The 20,534-nt window shown below is 40.0% G+C and overlaps 1 protein-coding gene across 7 annotated transcripts in view; it reads right to left on the bottom strand.

The window, feature by feature from the left end:
- Positions 1-2,388: 2,388 nt before the first annotated feature.
- TJP1 (tight junction protein 1) overlaps positions 2,389-20,534 on the bottom strand; it is a 253,048-nt gene continuing 234,902 nt past the window's right edge. For 3 of the 7 annotated variants that reach the window (XM_055326338.1, XM_055326342.1, XM_055326343.1), the window contains 6 exons: positions 18,823-19,050; positions 13,216-13,391; positions 10,488-10,965; positions 8,464-8,681; positions 6,545-6,688; positions 2,389-3,928 (listed from right to left, as the gene is read on the bottom strand). In XM_055326338.1, the coding sequence (XP_055182313.1) occupies positions 3,834-3,928; positions 6,545-6,688; positions 8,464-8,681; positions 10,488-10,965; positions 13,216-13,391; positions 18,823-19,050 (1,339 nt within the window). In that variant the 3' untranslated portion in view covers positions 2,389-3,833. The remainder of the gene's footprint in view (positions 3,929-6,544; positions 6,689-8,463; positions 8,682-10,487; positions 10,966-13,215; positions 13,392-18,822; positions 19,051-20,534) is intronic. The other 4 variants (XM_055326340.1, XM_055326344.1, XM_055326339.1 and 1 more) reach the window with 3 other exon arrangements.

Genomic DNA, 20,534 nt, shown 5'->3' with positions numbered 1-20,534 from the left:
TGCCAGCTTCCTAGCTGGCCAGCTATTTTCAAACTGCCAGTCAAGGCCAAAGGCAAACAACTTGCTCCCAGTTTGTCTGTGTCTGCTGCCACATCCCTTTCTGGTCAAGTGCATCCCCATCAAGGCTGGAGAGCCACTGCGTCCAGAACTGTGTTCCTTCACCCGGATCTCTGGTGGCGTGATGCCTGGTGTGTACTGCACCAAGTGAAAACGTGTGAAGTCAAGGAGGAGAAGGAACGGACTCAAGTACCACTAGTGGACACACAAGGTTTCCTAGTATGAGAAAGTCATATGGCAAAGGGTAAAAAAAACCCTTCTGAACCAGAACGTGACTGTGAGTCACTTCAGTGTACCATGCTCAGTGCTACAGGAAGATGGTCTGAGGGAACAAAATGCCCTTATTCCTATAAACATTAAAAAGGTATATAAACCTTGCCTGGCATTCATGCAGTAAAAGCCAGGCAGGTCAGTACAACCAACCACCTGCAGAGGTATGTTCCTTCCACTGATACATATGGAAACCTGGAGTCTAGTTGAGGCTCTGTGTATATGGGTCTGCATTCAGGATAAGCACACATTTAAAACACGACAGACTAGTGCACCTAAAGAGCTAAGGTAACATTGTGGGCCACCTACCAGTAAGATAAATAGACTAAGTGGAACGCAACAAACATCTCACACAAGTATAAAATGAACTTAAAATGGATCACAGACATAAATATAAAACCTAAAGCTGTAACACTTTTGGAACAAATCTTTCTGCTTTGGTTTAGGTAAAGATTTATCAGACAGGACACGAAAAGCACGATCTATAAAAAATGAATGAGCTGGACTCTGTCAAAATTAATAACTTATGCACTTCAAAAGACACTATTAAGAAAACGAAGAGACCTCTGAGAGAAAGTATTCACAAATCACACATCTGATAATGAACCTGCATTCAGATGATATGAAGAACTCTTGAAACAGTAAACAATGCAATTTGCAAAAATGAGAAAAGATCTGAACAGATACTGCAGCAAAGAATGCATGGCAGATAAATGAAAAGACACTCAATATCATGAGCCAATACAATAGGGAGATGCAAATCAAACCCACCAGGAGGCAGCCCGTTAGAAAGGCTAAAATAAAACTATCACAAACAGCAACTGTTGGTGAGGGCCTGGAGCCATTGGATGCTCCGAGACAGGTGGCAGGATGCACGACAGGATGGCATGCTGGCAGGCAGGGTGGCAGTTTCTTACAAAGTTCAGTTTATACCTGCAATACATTTGTAGCATTTTTATGTACTTTATTCATCCTCTCCAAACTTGCACCTAGGGCTGGATAAACAGAGGTAGGCATTCACATGGTGGAACCTGGTCCACATAAGAAAGAACCACTAATACTTGCAACTTCCTAAGTGCATCTCAAATGCTTCATGCTGAGTGAAAGAAGCCACACTCAAGGCTGCATACCGCAGGATCCTATGGTCAGGATACCCTTGAGGAAGACAAACTACAGGGATAGTAGGCGGGGGGGGGGGGGGGGGGGGCAGGGGAGAGCATGAACTTTGGGAGATGATGAAACTGAGGACTACCGTTAATAAATGGTAACAGGGAGGGCACCTGGTTGGCTCAGTCGGTTAAATGTCTGCCTTTGGCTTAGATTGTGATCCTGAGGTTCTGGGCTCCCTGCTCAGCAGTGGGGAGTCTGCCTTTCCCTCTCCCTCTGCCCCTCCTCCCGCCCTGGCTCATACTCACTCTCAGATAAATACAATCTTAAAAAAAAATAGTTAACAGTTTTAAAACTGTATGTCTGTCAAAATCTGGAAAACTATTCACTAAAATGGATATTTTTACTGTACATACATTTTAACCAAGATAAAAAAAGATGAAGCAAATAGGCTAAATCTACATAAATGTAGTAAAAACCTACATAAATGTAGATTTAGCAACAACGTAAATGTCAATACAACGGTGGTTAAATAAGTATGGCAGTCATGGTGGAATATTTATAGCCATCAAAAATCATTTTCTACTCCTAAATATAACATAGGAAAATGCCCGTGCTATGTTTTTGGGAAAAAGCAGGATACAAACTACATATGAACTGTTTGTAAGGAACACAAATGCATACTAACTGTATGTATATTTACAAATGCAGTGGGAACACTGCCCAGGCTTCTGCAAAGGAAAAAGGATTCTCATTTGACTCTTGCTCTGCCTCAAGGTCTCAGGGACCAGCACTGCTCGTCCATCACAGTGCATCAGCTGTGGCAGGTGCCCTACCAGGCCTGAGGTGACAGGGTAAACAGGTGATGAGGGCCAATGTGCGGGATTTTAAACAGGGTAATATAACAAAGCTGCACAAAATTAGAAACAGTGGGCAAAGAGACTAAACCAGCAATTTATTTTAAAAAGTTTTATTCCGCAGATTTAGAAATTTGAGATTTTTTAATAACTGCAAAAGAAATTCAGTCACACCTAATGATTGATTAACAGAATGTAGTGGTGTATTATCTAAACAGAAATCGTGCTGATGTGCCATAATAAATTGTCTATTAGTAAAAAAATACACTTTAGGGCACAGCATGGTATCACAAATTACAGTCAGGATACTTTGCAAGAATTTAATCAAACTAGAGAATTCTGAGTAACTGTATCTTTTAAATGCAGCACTTAAAAATGTAACAACTCTGTGCATTCTTTTTCTTTAAAAAATGACCTTGTATGTGTCATAGAAATGCTGCTTTATTGCTGCAGAGGTCAAAGTTCAAGGCTCAAGAGGTACAGGAGAGAAATACAAAGGTAGCCTTAAGAAACTCGGTTTTGTTTATGTATAAAAAAGGTAAAGTTTATAAAAGTTAATTTACAAACCAAGAACAAAAGTGGTATGCACGCATTATGTACAAGCATCCTTAAAACGTCAAAATTTTCAAATGCATAGCCAAAAGAACAGAAAAACCACCACTGCCCCTTGGTGGGGGTGGGGGTGGGGAATCCCCAAATCACACCATTATTTTCTCTGGGTGATTATACATTTCTGAAACCACCAAATCCACAATTTACTCAATCTTTTTCATGATACAGTAACTAGATGTGCACAAAAGCCATATAAACTTAGTAATACACAGAGAGAATGATCTAAGAATTAAAAATATGAGGGTAAGGCATTCCTGCTGGTTAGTATGTCTGTGGTGATATGGTTAATTTAGATCCAAAGAGGCCACAGAACCAGTCTCACATGCTTTGGTGTCCTTCCCTAAAAAAATGTGTTTCCATATACAATAAGTAATTGTCTTCACTTGACTTCCCTACCACCCCCCCCTCCGCCCCAAAGCTACAAATTCCCCTTGCTGTACATTTCTGTTAAATCTACTACACTGGTTTATATGCTCCAGGTATATTTTTTAAATGTGTGCATATTACCTCATGCATAATAAAATAAAATGTGTATGCCAAGCCAGGGCCATAATCAAGTTTGAAACAGTGTACTTTGGAAAGAATAAAACTCAAATGCACCCCATTTACTGGCTGGTATTTTAACGGAAATCAGTGAAGTAAGCAGTGACTGTAAAAAAGTACAAAAATCATTACAAAGCAAACCATCTCTGACCCTCCAGCCAATACTGACGGTTTTTCCATCACAAACACGCAGTCTGCAGCATGTTTTCTGACCACGGTGCAGGGGCATGCTCACTAATCTTCATCTGTTCAGACAAAATGCTTAATACTAAGAACTGCAGTATCAATTCTAAGGAAAGTATAATACTTGATAGAGTGCTTCCATTTAGATTTAGTAAGTTTAACCCAGTTTCACATTATTTAATCAAGCTCCTATAATTTTAAGAATTAAAAGTGGTCAATCAGGACAGAAACACAGTTTGCTCCAACAAGGTAATTTGGATCTCCAGGAAGACACTTGTTTTGCCAGGTTTTAGGATCACCTAGGAGATAAAAAGAAGTGCTTGTCATTTGCAGTTGGTGAAATCGCTAGCTGTGATGCTGTGTAATCATGGGGCAAACATGAATATATATCCTCAGATACAATTTTCTCCTATCTCTTCAGTATATGCACTTGGATCAAAATGCTAAGTGCTGCATTTCAATGAAGACCCACTGGAATCTAAGGATTCAAAGCAGTTTCAGATTTCTCTTTTATTGTGTTTTCAAGTTTATGCCTTTTCAAACAATGAACAGAAGTTGGGGTGACCATACATGCCTGACATAGTTCTGGTGCCTAGGTCCACATAATTATTAACAGCACTTTTGAAAGTTGGGACAAGAATTAACTGAGTACGAGAACCTATTTTTCACACTCAACTGTAGACTAACAAATGAACGCCTGAAAGTTCTGCAGAATCTGGTTCCTGAAGACCCTTCCTTCCCCTTTACCTCCCCCCAAATCACTTTATGTCTGGACCAAGAACTTCTCAACCCTGATAGCTTGGCTGTACAACAAAATCATTCATGGAGCTCTGAAAACCCATCAACTGTTAAATCTGAAGCAGGGCTTGAGTGTCTGAATTTAATAAGCTCTTGGTGATTTGAGATCAATAGCTAGAATTAAGAAGCCCGGGGTAGTGGACACCAAGTGTCAAGGCAGATGTCTCTATGGCATCCAAGGTAAGTATACAAAGTTACTGATTTTGCCTTCTTTCCCGCAACAGTTCTTAACCAAGAGTTGTTTTGCACCCCCATGGGACAATGTCTGGGGATGGTTTTACCTGTCACAACTGACACCTAGTGAGTAGAGGCCAGGGATGCTGCTGCTAAAAGTTCCACAATGCACAAGACAGTTCCGACAACAAAGCATTACCATCTGGCCATAAAGTCAACAAGTGCTAAGGTTGAGAGACCCTGCCCACACTGAGCTGTACATCACCTGATGGTTTCTGAGTCACGACAGGCCCAGCAGTTTAAAACACAGTAATTAAACAGAGGCTAAATCACTTCACAAACTTATTTGGGCTTATGCCATACTGCAGATAACAACAGTTTGTTTAGGCAATGAAACAGAGCTTCAACTCTTGAAAGTAAATAAAAAAAATCTTAACTTCTGGCTCGAGCTTCTTTCTAGTATACTAACTTTTGTTGGGATTAAGTCAGTCATTATCAAAAATCTACCCTTGACTTTCTGAAAAGAAATTTATAGTAGCAAAGCATTCTAAAGCCACAGAAGATCACACAAACATATTTCTGTTCTAGGTGAATGTACTCAAATTTAACACAGGAAAAAGTTGTTTCAATCTAACAAAATAATGTATGTTCTGTAGCTTAAAATATGGGAATAACAAACAGAGGAATCACTTATGCTTCATATAATATCTGGGGAAAAATATTTAAAGAATCTTATCCTAAAATGGTTTAGAAAATAATCAGAGCTCATGCTGCAATCTTTCAGAATAGATGCTTAAAATGCAGCTTCATTAATATTAATTCATTAATTCAAACTAGGCTAATAAAATGCTTCCCAGTGGAGTCCCTGAGGAAATAGCTCTACTATCTATTGTATTAAAATTAATTTATGGGCAGCCTGGGTGGCTCAGAGGTTTAGCGCCTCCTTCAGCCCAGGGCATGATCCTGGAGTCCCAGGATCGAGTCCCATGTCAGGCTTCTTGCATGGGGCTTGTTTCTCCCTCTGCCTGTGTCTCTGCCTCTCTCATTCTCTGTCTCATGAATAAATAAAATCTTTAAATAAATAAATAAATAAAAATAGAATTAATTTATTGGCTCTACTTGTAGGTATCAGGAAATATAGATTTATATATAATTTCTAATCTTGGGTACTAATAGAGCATGTTCCTATTATCTCTATACCTTAAAGCTCTATTTCATATTCAAACTGCAATAATACTCACCTGGTGTACTAAAATTCAAAAGCAAAACTTTAATTCTTATTTTTCTATATGAGGTTCAATTAAAACGATCTATACCATAAATATAGAATGTTTCAACTGGTAACTGATGTAGTCACCCAAGGAAGTGAGAAATGTGAAAATGCAATGGAAGCTTTGAAGCTATGACCTTAAGAGCAAAAAGCCATTTAAAAGTAGTGTGTATAATAGAAGATACTTAAGAGTTTTACACTGGGAAACCATGGCCAAGTATGATCACAGTGGAGGTATTTTTTGTATTTCAAGTTTCTCTGGTGTATTATACTTTGTAGGTTGAGAAATTAAAGAATGGTAACCAAAAATAAATATTATTGAATAAAGGAATCAAATCATTTTAATAAGATGAAAATGCCTATATATACAGGGCAGTAACAATTCTCCCACTGCATCTTAATAATTTTGACAAAACAAATAATTTTCTTAAACTCCAAGAAACAGTTAACCTTTAGCCAAATCATCAATGTTTAAAAGGCAGAAACTTCTGAGCCTTTCCATATTCATTTATGCATGCACCACAAGGAAATTTTAAAGCACTGGTGATGCCTACAAGGCCACAGGAACAGAGGTAGAGATTTGCTCACAAACAGCATGGGTAGCTCCAACAGCCCAGGGATTAATCAATGACAGTACCCAAAGCCCCCAAAGGACAGAGTGAAGACAGCATACCCGACGAGGAGTCGGATGATTTTAGAGCAAAAGACCAACCGTCAGGAGTCATGGACGCACAGTGTGGCAAGCGCAGCTCCACGGGCTTCAGGAACTTGAGGCCATGGGGCCCACACATCACTAAGGGGCTCAGCAGTGTCTCACCTGCAGTTGGAGGGAGTGGGAGTGACAGGTTAAATGGCCTCTTCCTTCCCCTTCCAGACCACAGTTCTCCTCACACCCCCATGTTCTTATGATTTGCTTTAAAGCCAAATGCAGTTAATTCTCTACAGCCCCAGTGACCAATAAAAAATACAATGAAGAAAAAAAAATACAATGAAGACACATGGGATCTTAAATTTTAAAATTTTCTAGTAGCCACACTGAAATAAAAAACAGCTGAAATAAACTTAATATTCATGTAACCCAATATATCAAAAATATATTTATTTCAACATATAATCAATGTAGTAAATCTCTGAAATCAGGGTGTATTTTGCACTTCTAGCACATTCCAACTAAAAATAATCACAGATAATTTAAGAAACAAAATGGATGAACATCGGGGAAGGGAAGGAAAATAAGACAAAAACAGAGAGGGAGGCAAAACAGAAGTACAGAGAACAAACTGAGAGTTTCTGGAAGGGAGGTGGTGCGCTAGATGGGTGTTGGGGATAAAAGAGGACACTTAGGTTGTGATGAGCATTGGGTTTGTATGTGAATGATGAGTCACTAAATTCTACTCCTGTAACTAATACTTAGTTAACGTGAATTTAAGTAAAACCTTGAAGGGAAAAATTAGAAAAAAAAATATTACATGAAAACTTCTTGCAGAAAAATTAATCTGGGAATCAAGGTTATGACAAAGTAGAGAATATGCATATTTCTAACATAAACAGGAACTTTGCCTCACCCTAGTAATGTTATAGTCATTTCTATGATTTTTAAATAATCTGTAATTTCCTTACCATCACAACAAAGGATAATGTTAGACCATTAAAAGTTCATTTCAGAACTGTTTATGTCTATCACTTCTCCTTTTTAAGTTTTTGGTGAAATAGTATTCTATTTTGTATCCTTTGTTTTCGATAAAATTTTCGACAAAGGATATAAACAAAAATAGCCACAGGTAGTTGGTGGTTAACTGCATTCGATCATGGAGTTTTTGTAAGATATATTCAAACGTACTTCCTATAAATGTTACTTTTATCTGATGTTTTAAATGTTGTATTTTCTGCAGATGTGGTTTAAGGGACCAACGTTACGTTCGTGTTCCACAAAATGTAAGAAACTGAGCTAAAATGATGTATGTAAGGAAGTAAAGCAACTGCTACAAGATTTCAAAAGAAGTTGACACACAGTTCATCACATTGTCCTGACAGATACAGAAAAATTATGAAAAATGACAGCTTTCCTAGATTCCTTCAGAAGTTCAGAAACAGGCATGGTAATATCTGACAGGGATTCTTTACTTACTCTGTTGAGCCCTTACCAGTGCTAGGGTTGGGTGATGAGCACCTGCCCCAGGATGCTTCTTTCTACACTCACGAGACAAGCAGGGAGCAAAGGCTTTCTGACTGGGTGTTACCCAGACCTATCTTCAGAGAGGCAAGGGGTGAAGCGCACAAAGACAGACTTGGTGAGGTCAGCTAAGACCACCCAGCAGATAGGTGGAGGAAGGCCTGAAGGCCTATCACCTATCATCACAGTCACTTTTGCATCAAAAGTAAAGTCCACTGTGTGGGCAAGTCCAGTGTGCTCATCTCTCCCCTCGCCTTACTGCAGGGCACCTCCCTTCCCCAGGGGGAGGAACATGCTGGGATTGCAAAGTAGCAAAAGGGTCCAGATTATCTTCTCAACTGAGTGCTACATACAAGCTTTGAAGAGCACAGAGGGCAACTCTAGTTAGTTTAACTACACAAAAAAATAAGCACACTCACCTTTCTCCTTATCTAAAGGGGGGAGGATGCTGTTGTCTCGGCAGACCTTGAAGTAGATTTCCTGTTCGACTCCCTCCGGAATGGCTCCTTGGGGGATGATGATACTGACGCCAGTTTCTATGGAACTCAACACCCCACCATTGTTGTTAAAGACGCCTCGGGCTGTGGCCACCACAGTATGGCCATCCTCATCTTCATCTTCTTCCACAGCTGACGGGCTGAGGTCAGAAACAACCGATGAGTAAACCTCAATGATACACAGGCATCTCCACTACAATTGTAACAGTTGGTTTCATTTTAGTTGATTTCTCTGTATCATCAAGAAGTTTTCAGTGACCCATTTTACTCAAGAAAATAATAAATCATATTCTTCCTGGAGAAATCAATTTCATTTCTGAAGATAAGTAATCAATTTCCCTTCATTACTGATTTCTGCAACCAGGATGTACAAAGCCTGACTACCTTGCTCGCCCAACTACTATAGTTCATTGGTTTTTTTTTTTTTTAATTATTTATTTATTTATGATAGTCACACAGATAGAGAGAGAAGCAGAGATACAGGCAGAGGGAGAAGCAGGCTCCATGCACCGGGAGCCCGACGTGGGACTCGATCCCGGGTCTCCAGGATCACGCCCCGGGCCAAAGGCAGGCGCCAAACCGCTGCGCCACCCAGGGATCCCTAGTTCATTGGTTTTAAGAAACACCTCTTAACATCCATGAACTTTGTGTTTTAAAACTAGCAGTCATGGTTTAATTGGTAGCACTTTTTTTTTCCTTCTTAGGGATACATAAGACAACGGTGCATCTTAGAACTGAAAGCATCTAAGACCTGATAAGTATTAATTAGAGTCCCCACCTCCCTAGGATTTTGAGCCTGCATACTTATGGCCTTTTCTCAGCACTCCCTGAGTATCAAACAGCCCCTGCTATCAATGGCTTCTACAGCACGATGAGGTAATACTTTGGTCTGGGTACACGTCAAGCACCCATGAAAAACACAGTATATTCACTTAGTACACAGAGAATACCAAAGGCCAAAGGGATGTAGTCTCAATGACTGCTTCAATAATGTAGGCTATCAAGACTTCTTGGAGTGAAATTTTGAGTCCCAACCTAAACGTGAGCAGAAAGCTGGAATGCCAAAGTATGTGAAGGGAAGCTGTAGTTTCATTCCCACACGACCAGAGCACCAGGGATAATGTTGCTGTGTGTGAGAGAGAACAGGTTTCCCGGCCTCCGCTACTGGAAAGATTCACAAGGAGGCAGTACATTTTTAGGACCATTCTTGCTCTTGGGAAGCTGACTCCAGGTGGCCCTCCTGGCCCTGCTGTTTCAACAGGTGGCTTGACAATATAAGTGGATTTGGGAAGCTGAGGCTGAGATGAGCTTCTGTGTGGCCAGAATGGGTCTGGTTAGTCACCACATCAGGACAAGAGGGAAACGAGCATATGGGTTTAGATCCAGGGAAGCTCACTTTGTCTCATTTGCTCAGATAGCTTACTCATTAAAACTTAAAAAGAGCTACTGATTTTTTAACAACCATTTTGAGGTTGTTACCTTTTTATTTCTAATGTCACTGTTGAACAGAGTGGACAAGGAACACAGATGCTTATGATGATTTTCAGATATTCTCCAAGCGTATCTCACCAGCCCAAGGTTAGAGGTTATGGGAAGCTATGGTTGGTTGGTTAAGAGTCTGGGCTCTGAGGTCAGATGTGGAATGTAAGCTCCTCTCATCCTAGCTGTGGGACTCTGCTCAAACTGCAGTGTCACTCAACCTCATTTCCTAGTAAAATATGGATAATGACAACGCCTACTGACCACACTTGGTTGTGAGTTTTATTATTTTATTATCTTGTACCCCCTGTGAGTACATAACGACATTCACCACAACAACGTTTTGGACAACACTGTTCAGCTTAAAGTTGAAGTTAAAATGTTCATTTTAAGTCCCAAATCACATAAACTATGCCACACTCACATTAGACAAATCACAAGGCTAAGAAACAGGCAAAATATCTTACCTCACAGGAATAGCTTTAGGCACTGTGCTGAGATTGTTCATTTGATATTTAGGTTTATCTGCATGGATGGAGAAAGTTTCAACTCCACTGTCAAACTCAGGAGGCTGTGCTGCACTATGTGCTTTTGCAAGAGTCTTGGGAGAAGCAGGGGCTTTTGAAGACAAGTCAGGTTTATGTGCTGTTTCACTTGGCAGGAGATTGTGGTTGAATTTAGGACTTTCAAACTTGCGTTCAAATGGCCGGGCAGAACTTGTGTATGGTTTTGGTGTGAATCGATTATATGCTGGAGTGACCGTTTTCTGAGTCTGTTCAGCTCCATTAACTGGAGCTTTATCTGGGAAACTTTTCTGCGGATAGAAAGTAGACTGAACAGTATCTTCTCGGTTTGGTGGTCTGAAAGTTGCTGGCTTATTCTGTGATGGAGGTGGGTCTGGTTTGGACACTAAAGAATTCTGAAAGTCCAGTGATATTGAATTACCTGAAAGAATAAACATATATAAGCATTTTTAAAACCTCTTCAGAGGTTTCAACAGCTCCTCTGAGATCTCTCCCATAATAATTTGTTCCAGTGCTGGAGTCAAGGCCCAGATCAGGGTCCACACTGTCAGAAGGTGGCTCTTGAGCCCTGGTGGCTGTCTGTGATACTGACAGACCAGGAGGGGCATGGACACATGTAGTGCTTTAGCGTATCCTGCTGCCTTGGAGTCAGGGTCAGACTGCTAAGAGTCTAGGCCTCCCGAGACTAGTGTCTCGGTATCCTACCTCCAACATCTGTAACAAATTATAAACAGATTGACAATACCACTATGTTAAAAACGAACAAAACACCACCACCTAACTAAAACCAAAAGGAAAGCCACAGATTGGGAGAAGCTATTTACAACTGTTTAACTGCACAGGATTAGGATCTAAAATCTCTGAAGAACCCCTATACACCCAAAGGAAAAAATTTTACCAAATGGAAGATAGGCAAAGCTCCACAGAGGCAACAATAGAAGTGAAGGCCGGAATGCTCAGTTTACCATACAAGGTACTCAACCCCACTACTTGTAATCCCAAATGCCTCAAATACCATTTCACACCCATTCTATTGGCAACACTTCAGTTTGGTAATGTCAAGAGTTGGCAAAGATGCGGGACAGGAATTTCCACATACCACTGGTGGCAGTATCAAGTAGTATCAACTGAATTCTAGCAACTCATTCATGAAAAAATAATATCAATGCTAAAACAAAGTCTTTCAGAAAAAAAGAGAAAGAGGGAACATGTCCTAGGCTCTCTTTTATGAAACTAGCACAACAATGATAGTAAACCAGACAAGGATACTGTAAAAAAAAAAAAAAAAAAAAAGAACCCAAATTTCTGTGAACACAGCAATATATTTCATATTAACAGAATAAAGAAGAAAAATGTCATGTTCATCTTAATGCATGTGACCAGGTGCTTTCAGCAAACTGGAAGGTAATAAGGGAACATCCAAAACATAATAGAGTAGCTATGAGAAAAACCTATAGCTAACGTGGTATGGGTGAAATAATAAATCTTTTCTCCCTTGGATGGGGAAGCAAAGATGTCTGCTCCCATCATTTCCACTCAACATTTTACTCAAAGTCCTTGCCAGAGGAAAAAGGTAAGAAAAAGAAATAAAAGGCACTTAAGGATTGGCAAGAATTAAAACTTTATCTGCACAGTGTGGAAAGAAATTCCTAACATGGGGTAATAAGCTCAATCTGCCACTAAGACTCTACAGCTCATCTGGTTAAAGACTTGTCCTAGAATTTGACTCCTACGTAAATAATAGAGAAATATCTGTAGTAGCAAAAAGACAACAGGATAATTGATAAATCGTAGTAGATTTTTAGGGTACAATAGACCATCCTTTTTTTTGAAAGGGCAAATAAGACAAGCAGCATTTGGAGGTAAAGACAGTAGGCCCTCTTGGGGGGGGGGGTCGAGGGGAGTCTGATGGAAGGCAAAGAGACACAGTTTGAGGAGGTAGCAGGGACAGGACAAGGTGCTCTGAACAATGGACTAGTTGAGTGCACATATCTAAGGGCAGAGGGAAAAGGAAAGATGAGGCAAGCAGGATGCGGGAGAGGAGCCAGGCCCAGGGCCCAGGGCCAGAGATCGCATGGGTCAGGGGAAACAGTTACCACTCAGAGAGCTGTGAAGGAGAGAGTGCGGGCAGAAACGCAGGGCACAGCTGTTAAGATGAACCAACGAGAGAGCTGTTGGCCACCTTGCTGGGATTCCGCCACAGTACCTAACTGCAAGGTGCTAAGGGACACAAGCTATATGGAACCTCAAAGCTTTCCTATATCCACGTGTGAGGAAGGAGCATAACCGTAATTTTACAAACTACCATTCAAATATTTAGATTCAGACATACTGGCAAACAAATACTTCCAGAAACTGAGCTGTGCTAGTAAAATATGAAAATCTATAGATTAAATCTATTTAATCTAATAGAAAAAAATCTAGTATTAAATCTATTAAATCTATTTTAATAGATTAAAATCTATTTAGCTAAAAGGCTGGTCTGATACATTGGTCATAGTCATAAAAACAGGAGATGTACTTTTATTTACCAAAACCCTTAGTTTTCACTGTTCTCAGCCTAAAAGTTTCAAGTATGCATTTTTTAATGAAAAACCCTTTTGCTTACAGACGGCAAGAATTCAATTTTCTAAGTATCACTCTATTACAGCAGGAATGCTAACTCTCCTACCTTCACCATGTGCCCCCTTGGCATGCGTGTGGAGGGCAAGAGAGGAGCTGGTACCGGGCTGAGAAGGCTGGGCATACTGGGAGGGCAATGGGGGAGGTGGGGGAGTAGCCTGGACTGGCTCATAGCGCTTCTCACCAAATGATCTATCAGGGGCATCAGCTTCAGGAGACTTTCCCCTGTGAAAAAAAATGAAGAGAATGCCAACATATGAAAATAGATTCACATTTACAAAATAAGTTCTCATCCTCTAAGTATCCTTGAGTTAAAGAAAAATCTAGAATTTCACAAAAATATTCTTATGAGTATAAATGGCTAACTCTACCCAAATGTACAAACAAATTCAACCATTTATCAGCACAAGAAATGTAAAGACAGCACAGATACTTAAAGAATATTAGTAAAACATCCAGAAGATGGCAACCAAAAGGCAGATGAAATTTTGGGTATACTTGTAATATTAATTGTGTTGCTTACAAAAAACAGTAATGATTGAGACGTTTGAGAAAGTCTTCCAAATATTGTGAAAAAAAGATTTATTGGCCCAAATCTTCCTTAGATTCACTTCTGATTTGGTATCTAAAGTATAAAACGCCTTGGCTTCTGGGACAGATCACTACAAAAAAAAAATGGTTTTATAGACCAGAGGTTGGCAATTAAAAAAAAATTTTTTTTATAGTAAAGGGCTGAACAGTAAATGTTGTTGGTGTTTTGGGCCAGTCTCTCTCACCACTATTCAAACTTTGCCCCAAAACAGCCATCATATATAAATGAAATGGGTGTGGCTGTGTTCCAGTGACACTAAAAACACTGGACACCTTTCACTTGGAAATTGACCTTTATTTACTAGATGCATTTTTCATTTAACAACTGCTAGCGTAGCAGATATTGCTTGATTTTACAAGGCTCATTTAAGTTAAATTGTGCCATTCATGCTTATTTTTTTCAGATTGCCAATTGTTAATATGTAGCACATAAAATTCAAACAGAAGAAATCTTTAAAATAGACCCATAATTACAACACTGCCATCTAAACCTTTGCAGAGAGCCAAAGCTGCACTGGCTTTATGTGCACAAACAAAACAGACATTTGGAATGTACTTTCACAGAAAATTTCACTGAAGAAGTCTAGTCTTGTATTGGCTTTAAAACTACACTGTTACATTGCTTTCGGGCACTTAGGCTAAACATTTGAAGAGGACTTTAAAATCTGAAAGTGCACATAATGCCAGTGATGCAGTGAGGGACACCTTATGTAACAGCCTCACATCAATGCCAGTCTTACCACTTGATGCTCCTTTTCAAGTAGTCATAGCTAGTGTAAGAGCCAAGAAATCTAGGTGATGGCAAAGCAAGCGCAATAGAAAAATGAAAGAAAATGGTCAATCTAACTAAGTACATTTGTAGCAAATGGAACTCAAATGTCATTTTAAAATATCAACCAAAACAATTAACATCCACCATTTCAGAATAATTTGATCTGTAAAAGAAACCACCACTAACTCCCATTAAAGCTAGGAAAATCACCAATAAATTAAAATATAGTAACATTGGTAGGTCCTGCGACTGTCCGCCTACCCGCCCTCTACATATTTTAACTGTGAAGCTAGTGAGGAACAAGGTGCTTGATCTCTCTTCTACCTCTGCCCTCAGGCTTCACTTGCTAGTGGTGAGCAAAGAAATGAACTAAATTAAGGAGCAGGACTAAGAATAATCAGCAGGCTCTGAATAAGAATGAAGTGCTCCACTAAAAGAAAAAAGGCTGGGCAAAAGAAATCCTCTAAGTGAAAACACAAGAAGCAGAGGTATAACACACCCGGCTGCGCTGATGCCCAGCAGGGTAATGAGGAATGGGCCAATGAATATACGCCTGCCTTTGAAACTCATTTTCTAAGATTTTATTTATTTATTCATGAGAGACAGAAAGGAGAGAGAGAGAGAGAGAGAGAGAGAGAGAGAGAGAGAGAGAGAGAGACACAGGCAGAGAGAGAAGCAGGCTCCATGTAAGAAGCCTAATTCGGGACTGGCTCCCTGAACCCCGGGATCACGCCCTGAACCGAAGGCAGACGCTCAACCACTGAGCCACCCAGGTGTCCCTGAAACATGACTGATTAACCTGTACTCTTTCCTAGCAAGACCTTGCCCATCCCCAGTCCCAGGGCGAAGTCCTGGGATGAGTGGAGCCTGTCTGGAAAGCTGCCAAGCTCGAAACACACAGCTTCTCTCACCGAATGTCACACACAAAGAGACACAACCTAACGTCAGTCTTACTCAGTTCTTAAAAAGCTGAAACCCGCTCACATTTATTTTGAGACCTGGAAGTCTCAAAATAAGTGGATTCTTGAGAGAGAGATTCTAGTGACAATAAACTCCCTAGATGCCTCAAAGAAGCTGAGTCTCTGGGCTGGGAGAGCTGCATAGATGCAGAAGGGGACTGCTCTTCCAGCCCTGTTGTAGAGTCCTGGGAACTCTTCCCTGGCTGTGAAGATGAATGTCTGAGCCACATTTCCTAACCTCCCCACTTCCAAGCCAGCTCTCTGGAACTATAAGACAGGTGATAGCCACTCACTTTCTGTCCTGTGCTAGTAGACTTCTCCCCTAACTGCCACCATTTATTTCTGAGGGGTATTTTTACATGGCATGTTGGCATATGTTACCCGGAAGAAGACAACTTTGCTATTTCTATATTTTACTTCAGAAAATAAAGGCCTGGGGATCCCTGGGTGGCGCAGCGGTTAGGCGCCTGCCTTTGGCCCAGGGCACGATCTGGAGACTCCGGATCGAATCCCACGTCGGGCTCCCGGTGCATGGAGCCTGCTTCTCCCTCTGCCTATGTCTCTGCCTCTCTCTCTCTCTGTGTGTGTGACTATCATAAAATAAATAAAAAATTAAAAAAAAAAAAAAGAAAATAAAGGCCTGTAGGCAGTGTACGGGAGACCGAGAAAACAGTAAACAGTTTTGAAATACAGGACAAAGAGGATCATATACTTTAAATGATTTTCCAGTTGTTAAAGTTGTCTTCAATGGGCACAAGAGTATAACAGCATGAGAAGGAGACAGCAGAGAAACACCTTCTCTCTTGGTCATCCTTATCTTACCCCTCACTCCCCTTTCCCAACACTCTGCCCACCGGATACCCATATGGGGAAACACAGCACAACCAGTTTTTACTTTGTGCCAACAAAGGAAGGAAATGTGTACTAGTGTCCATCTCAAGTCACACTTCCCTGCTCCCGTAACACAAGAGGAAACGGCAAAGCCAAACACTCAAGAGTCCTGGGCATATTCACAAACACAAAGGTTATCTATTTCTGTCAAAGGCAATATATCCTTGAGAAACCTCTGACCAGCTAAGATTTGTTCCTCCCAGGGTTGCATTAATGGAAAGGGGGGGCAGCTGACACCCCTAGTACACTGTGTCCTGTGCTACTGAGTTCTAGACCCTGTCTGAAAATTACACAGCACAAATAGGTCATTAAGCTTTCTTTGTAGAAAACCCCATTAAGTCAAACCCAAAAATGCTTGGTCAGTTCATTCTCTGAAAAGACTTACTTACATTTTAGGCCTAAATGTATTCCTAAATTTAAGGTTGGACTCTGTTTACCAAGTACATAAATAAAATAAAGACAAATCAATAAATCAAATTAAATCAAATCTCTCTCCTTCCACTACACCCTTGGACCTGCTTCTAACAGGAATGAATGTGTTTAATGATTTAAGTAAAAGTGAGCTCACTAAGTCTCACCTCACTGTCTGAGTCTGGACACTCTCTCTAGATATACTGGGCACCTCCCTACTGTCATGGTAGGGTAGACTACTGGTCTAAGACCCTGTTTGCATTTAATGAGACCCACTGCAGTACTCAAAGTTTGCATTTATGGTTGTCATAAACAGCTTTCTTCTCTAGACAAAGATTTAAATGGGTAACAGTGGAAAAAAAAGGTTTTAAATCTTCACTCAAATGATGTCTAAGAGAAGAGTGGTAATTAAAATTAGGTTAATATTAGAAGTTTAAAAGAGGGATCCCTGGGTGGCGCAGCGGTTTGGCGCCTGCCTTTGGCCCAGGGCGCGATCCTGGAGACCCGGGATCGAGTCCCACGTCGGGCTCCCGGTGCATGGAGCCTGCTTCTCCCTCTGCCTGTGTCTCTGCCTCTCTCTCTCTCTTTCTCTCTCTCTCTGACTATCATAAATAAATAAAAATTAAAAAAAAAAAAAAAAAAGAAGTTTAAAAGAATATTCTAAAAAAAAATGTTCACTCAATAGTAAATGACAAATGATAGTTAAGTTTAGACAATCCCAAGCATCGAATTCACTGAAAATCTGAGTGCTTTTGAATTTGGAAGCAAGAGTGATTTGTGATGGCTTTTTGATTTGTTTACTTTGGTAGGCCAAACAATAGTCCCCATCATTTGCTCAAGCACTACTGTAGGTGCTGCTGTGACAGGGATTTACAGATGTAATGCCCCTAATCACTTGAGTTCTGTTAATCAAAAGGGAGATCTGGATGGACCCTTTTACAGAGAACTTACTTCACTGAACTCAGAGACTCTCAAACAGCTTTGGATCTTCTCTTCTTGTCTGAACTCACAACTTGCTTATCAGTAGGGTCTCATAATGGTGTAAATGAATGCCATGTAATAAATCCACATCTGTTTCTCATTCTTGTGGGTTTGTTTTGCTGAAGTATGAATCCACCACCTGTGCCTATGTGAGTTTATAACCCAATCTCAGTTGGGTCTGTATAGCAAAAAAGCCCCAAGAAAGAAAAACAAATCAATAAGACCCCCAAAAGACAAGTCAACAGAAGGGAGGAGCACAGAATAGGAAAAAGACAACTACAAGTCAAAAACTTGGGTGCTCGATCCTCTCTACCCTTGTCACGTCACCTCATTGGACCTTGGTTTCCTCACGCATAAAACTGGACCAGATATCTTTAAAGTCCCCTCAATTCCAACAATAAAAAAAGATAAGCTCTTTCTCATCTTGAAAAAAAACCTCTCTATTGTTCTCCCTCAAATGATGTCACTCCCTGTCATGAGGCTTTCATATTTAAAAAGCAAAATCAGGAAAGAAGGAAAGAACCAGCATTAAGTGTGTTGTGCAGAGGGGTGACTTATGATTCACCTAACATTCAGGGTCTTCACAGTTTATTCCCTTACCTCAAAACATTTTAACATCTTTCATAAGGGAAAAGTTTTGTGTATGTGCTATCAGAGTTTAAAGACAAAACACACACACAAACGAGAGCTAGAAACTATGCACAACGCTGAACCACTGGAGCGACAGGAATCATCTTTTTTTTTTTTTAATATTTTATTTATTTATTCATGAGAGACAGAGAGAGAGAGAGGCCGAGACACAGGCAGAGGGAGAAGCAGGCCCCATGCAGGGAGCCTGACGTGGGACTCAATCCTGGGTCTCCAGGATCACACCCAGGGCTGAAGGCGACGCTAACTGCTAAGCCACCCAGGCTGCCCGGAATCATCTATTTTGGACTTAACTGCATTCCTCCCAAACATACTGAATTTCACGTGATTAACTTCTACTTTATGCAACTGAACCTTTATGTATCCTTTTTTAAAATGTTAAGTCTTAAGTGAAATAACTTACTTCGAAGAATAACTAGAAAAGTTTGGTTGATTCTGAGAATGAACTGGCTTGGCAGGCTCTGAGAGATGGCCAGCAGGAATGTGTGTAGAAGGCTTGTTTTCAAAACTTCTTCGGTCAAAGTAGGAGAGCTGCTTTCGATAATATTCTTCATCCTCCTCGGGATCATAATGATTAGACCGAACAATATCTTCAGGTGGCTTCATCTGAGGTTTTTGAGGTTCTGGGATCCTGACAATGAGTAACAAATGGAACAACTTTTTCAGATATTACTTTTACAAAGAAAATGGAATATATAAATATTTTATCATGACCTTTCACTGCTATGGTTATTCAGGATTGTACTGAGCAGTCCAACAGTCAAAATGGGCATTCCAAATCCCATGCCTTCATACATTATACTCGGAAGGCAGCCCTCTTCTGGCTTTTGAGGTCTTTAACACAATCTAAAAAGCTTGATGATAATGATCTGGTTATAGAGCCTCACAGCAGGTTAGAAGCAGTTAATTAGAAAGAGAAAAGGGAATGCAAGGAAGACAGTGGAGAACTTATCCAAGTACATACACCAATGTTAGCAACAAGTAATAACAGAAAATTTAAGAACTTTAATCCAGGATTGATAAATGACTCTCATATAAGGAAATAACTCTATCTAGTCCAAAGTTCTAGAGGGCACAGGAAGCAGTGGGAAAAAAAGTAAGTTAATACAAATCTTCCTCAACTTACAAAGGGGTTACATCCTGACAAATCCATCATAAGGTAAAAATACCCTAAGTCAAAAATGCATTTAATATACCTAATTTACCAAACACCATAGCTTACCCTAACCTACCTTAAATGTTTCAGGACACATACTTTAGCCTACAGTTGGCTAAAATCATGTAACACGAAGCTTATTTTATAATAAAATGAGTATCTCATATAATTTATTGACTACTATACAGAAAATGAAAAACAAAATGGCTGTATGGCTACAGAATGGTTTTCAGTGTACTAACTCCTTAATTGTCTAAACTTAGCCCCTGATCCTGTGGCTGACTGGGAGCTGCCCCCAGCGCAGTATCAGCAGAGAGTACTGTATCAGACATGGGGGGAAAAAAAAAATCAAGATTCAAAATTTGAAGTACAATTTCTACTGCATGCATAATTGCTTTCACACTATTGTAAAGTTGAAAATTCCTAAGTCAAAAACCATTGGAAGTTGGTACATTGTTATGTATCCTCTACTTAGTGAATTTTAGAAACTTTGCCTCAAAAATAAATAGGTTTCACACCCCAAAAGGGGGGGGGACCTAAGCTTTCAGTAATCACAAATTTATTTTATGTAAAATAGTTCATTTGCTAATGATACTGGCTAAAGGAAACCTTACAGTAGTTTATGTTTTCATAAAAAGTACTAGACATTACTAAGAGGAAAATGTATATGCTAGACAGTAGCATAAGTATACTTGGGTATAGTCCTAATATATAGTCTATATATAGACTATATATAGGACTGTCTACTATATATAGGACTATACCCAAGTCCTATAAGCTGCTCAATCCCTCTCTGCCCCAGTACCTTCCTTTTAAATGGGGAAAAAGATAGTCTACCCACACTGCACTGAAATACTTTGAGCAATGGCAAGAATATGGCACATGTTCACTAATCATTTCACTAAATGATTAATTTTTGTTATTTTAGCCAACCTGAGACTGTTTCTTTGCCCCTAAAA

The sequence above is a fragment of the Nyctereutes procyonoides genome, unplaced genomic scaffold (assembly GCF_905146905.1).
Source record: "Nyctereutes procyonoides isolate TBG_1078 unplaced genomic scaffold, NYPRO_anot_genome, whole genome shotgun sequence".
Taxonomy (NCBI): domain Eukaryota; kingdom Metazoa; phylum Chordata; class Mammalia; order Carnivora; family Canidae; genus Nyctereutes; species Nyctereutes procyonoides.
The sequence above is the reverse complement of the archived record's forward strand: the minus strand, read 5'-3'. Positions and strand labels throughout refer to the sequence as shown.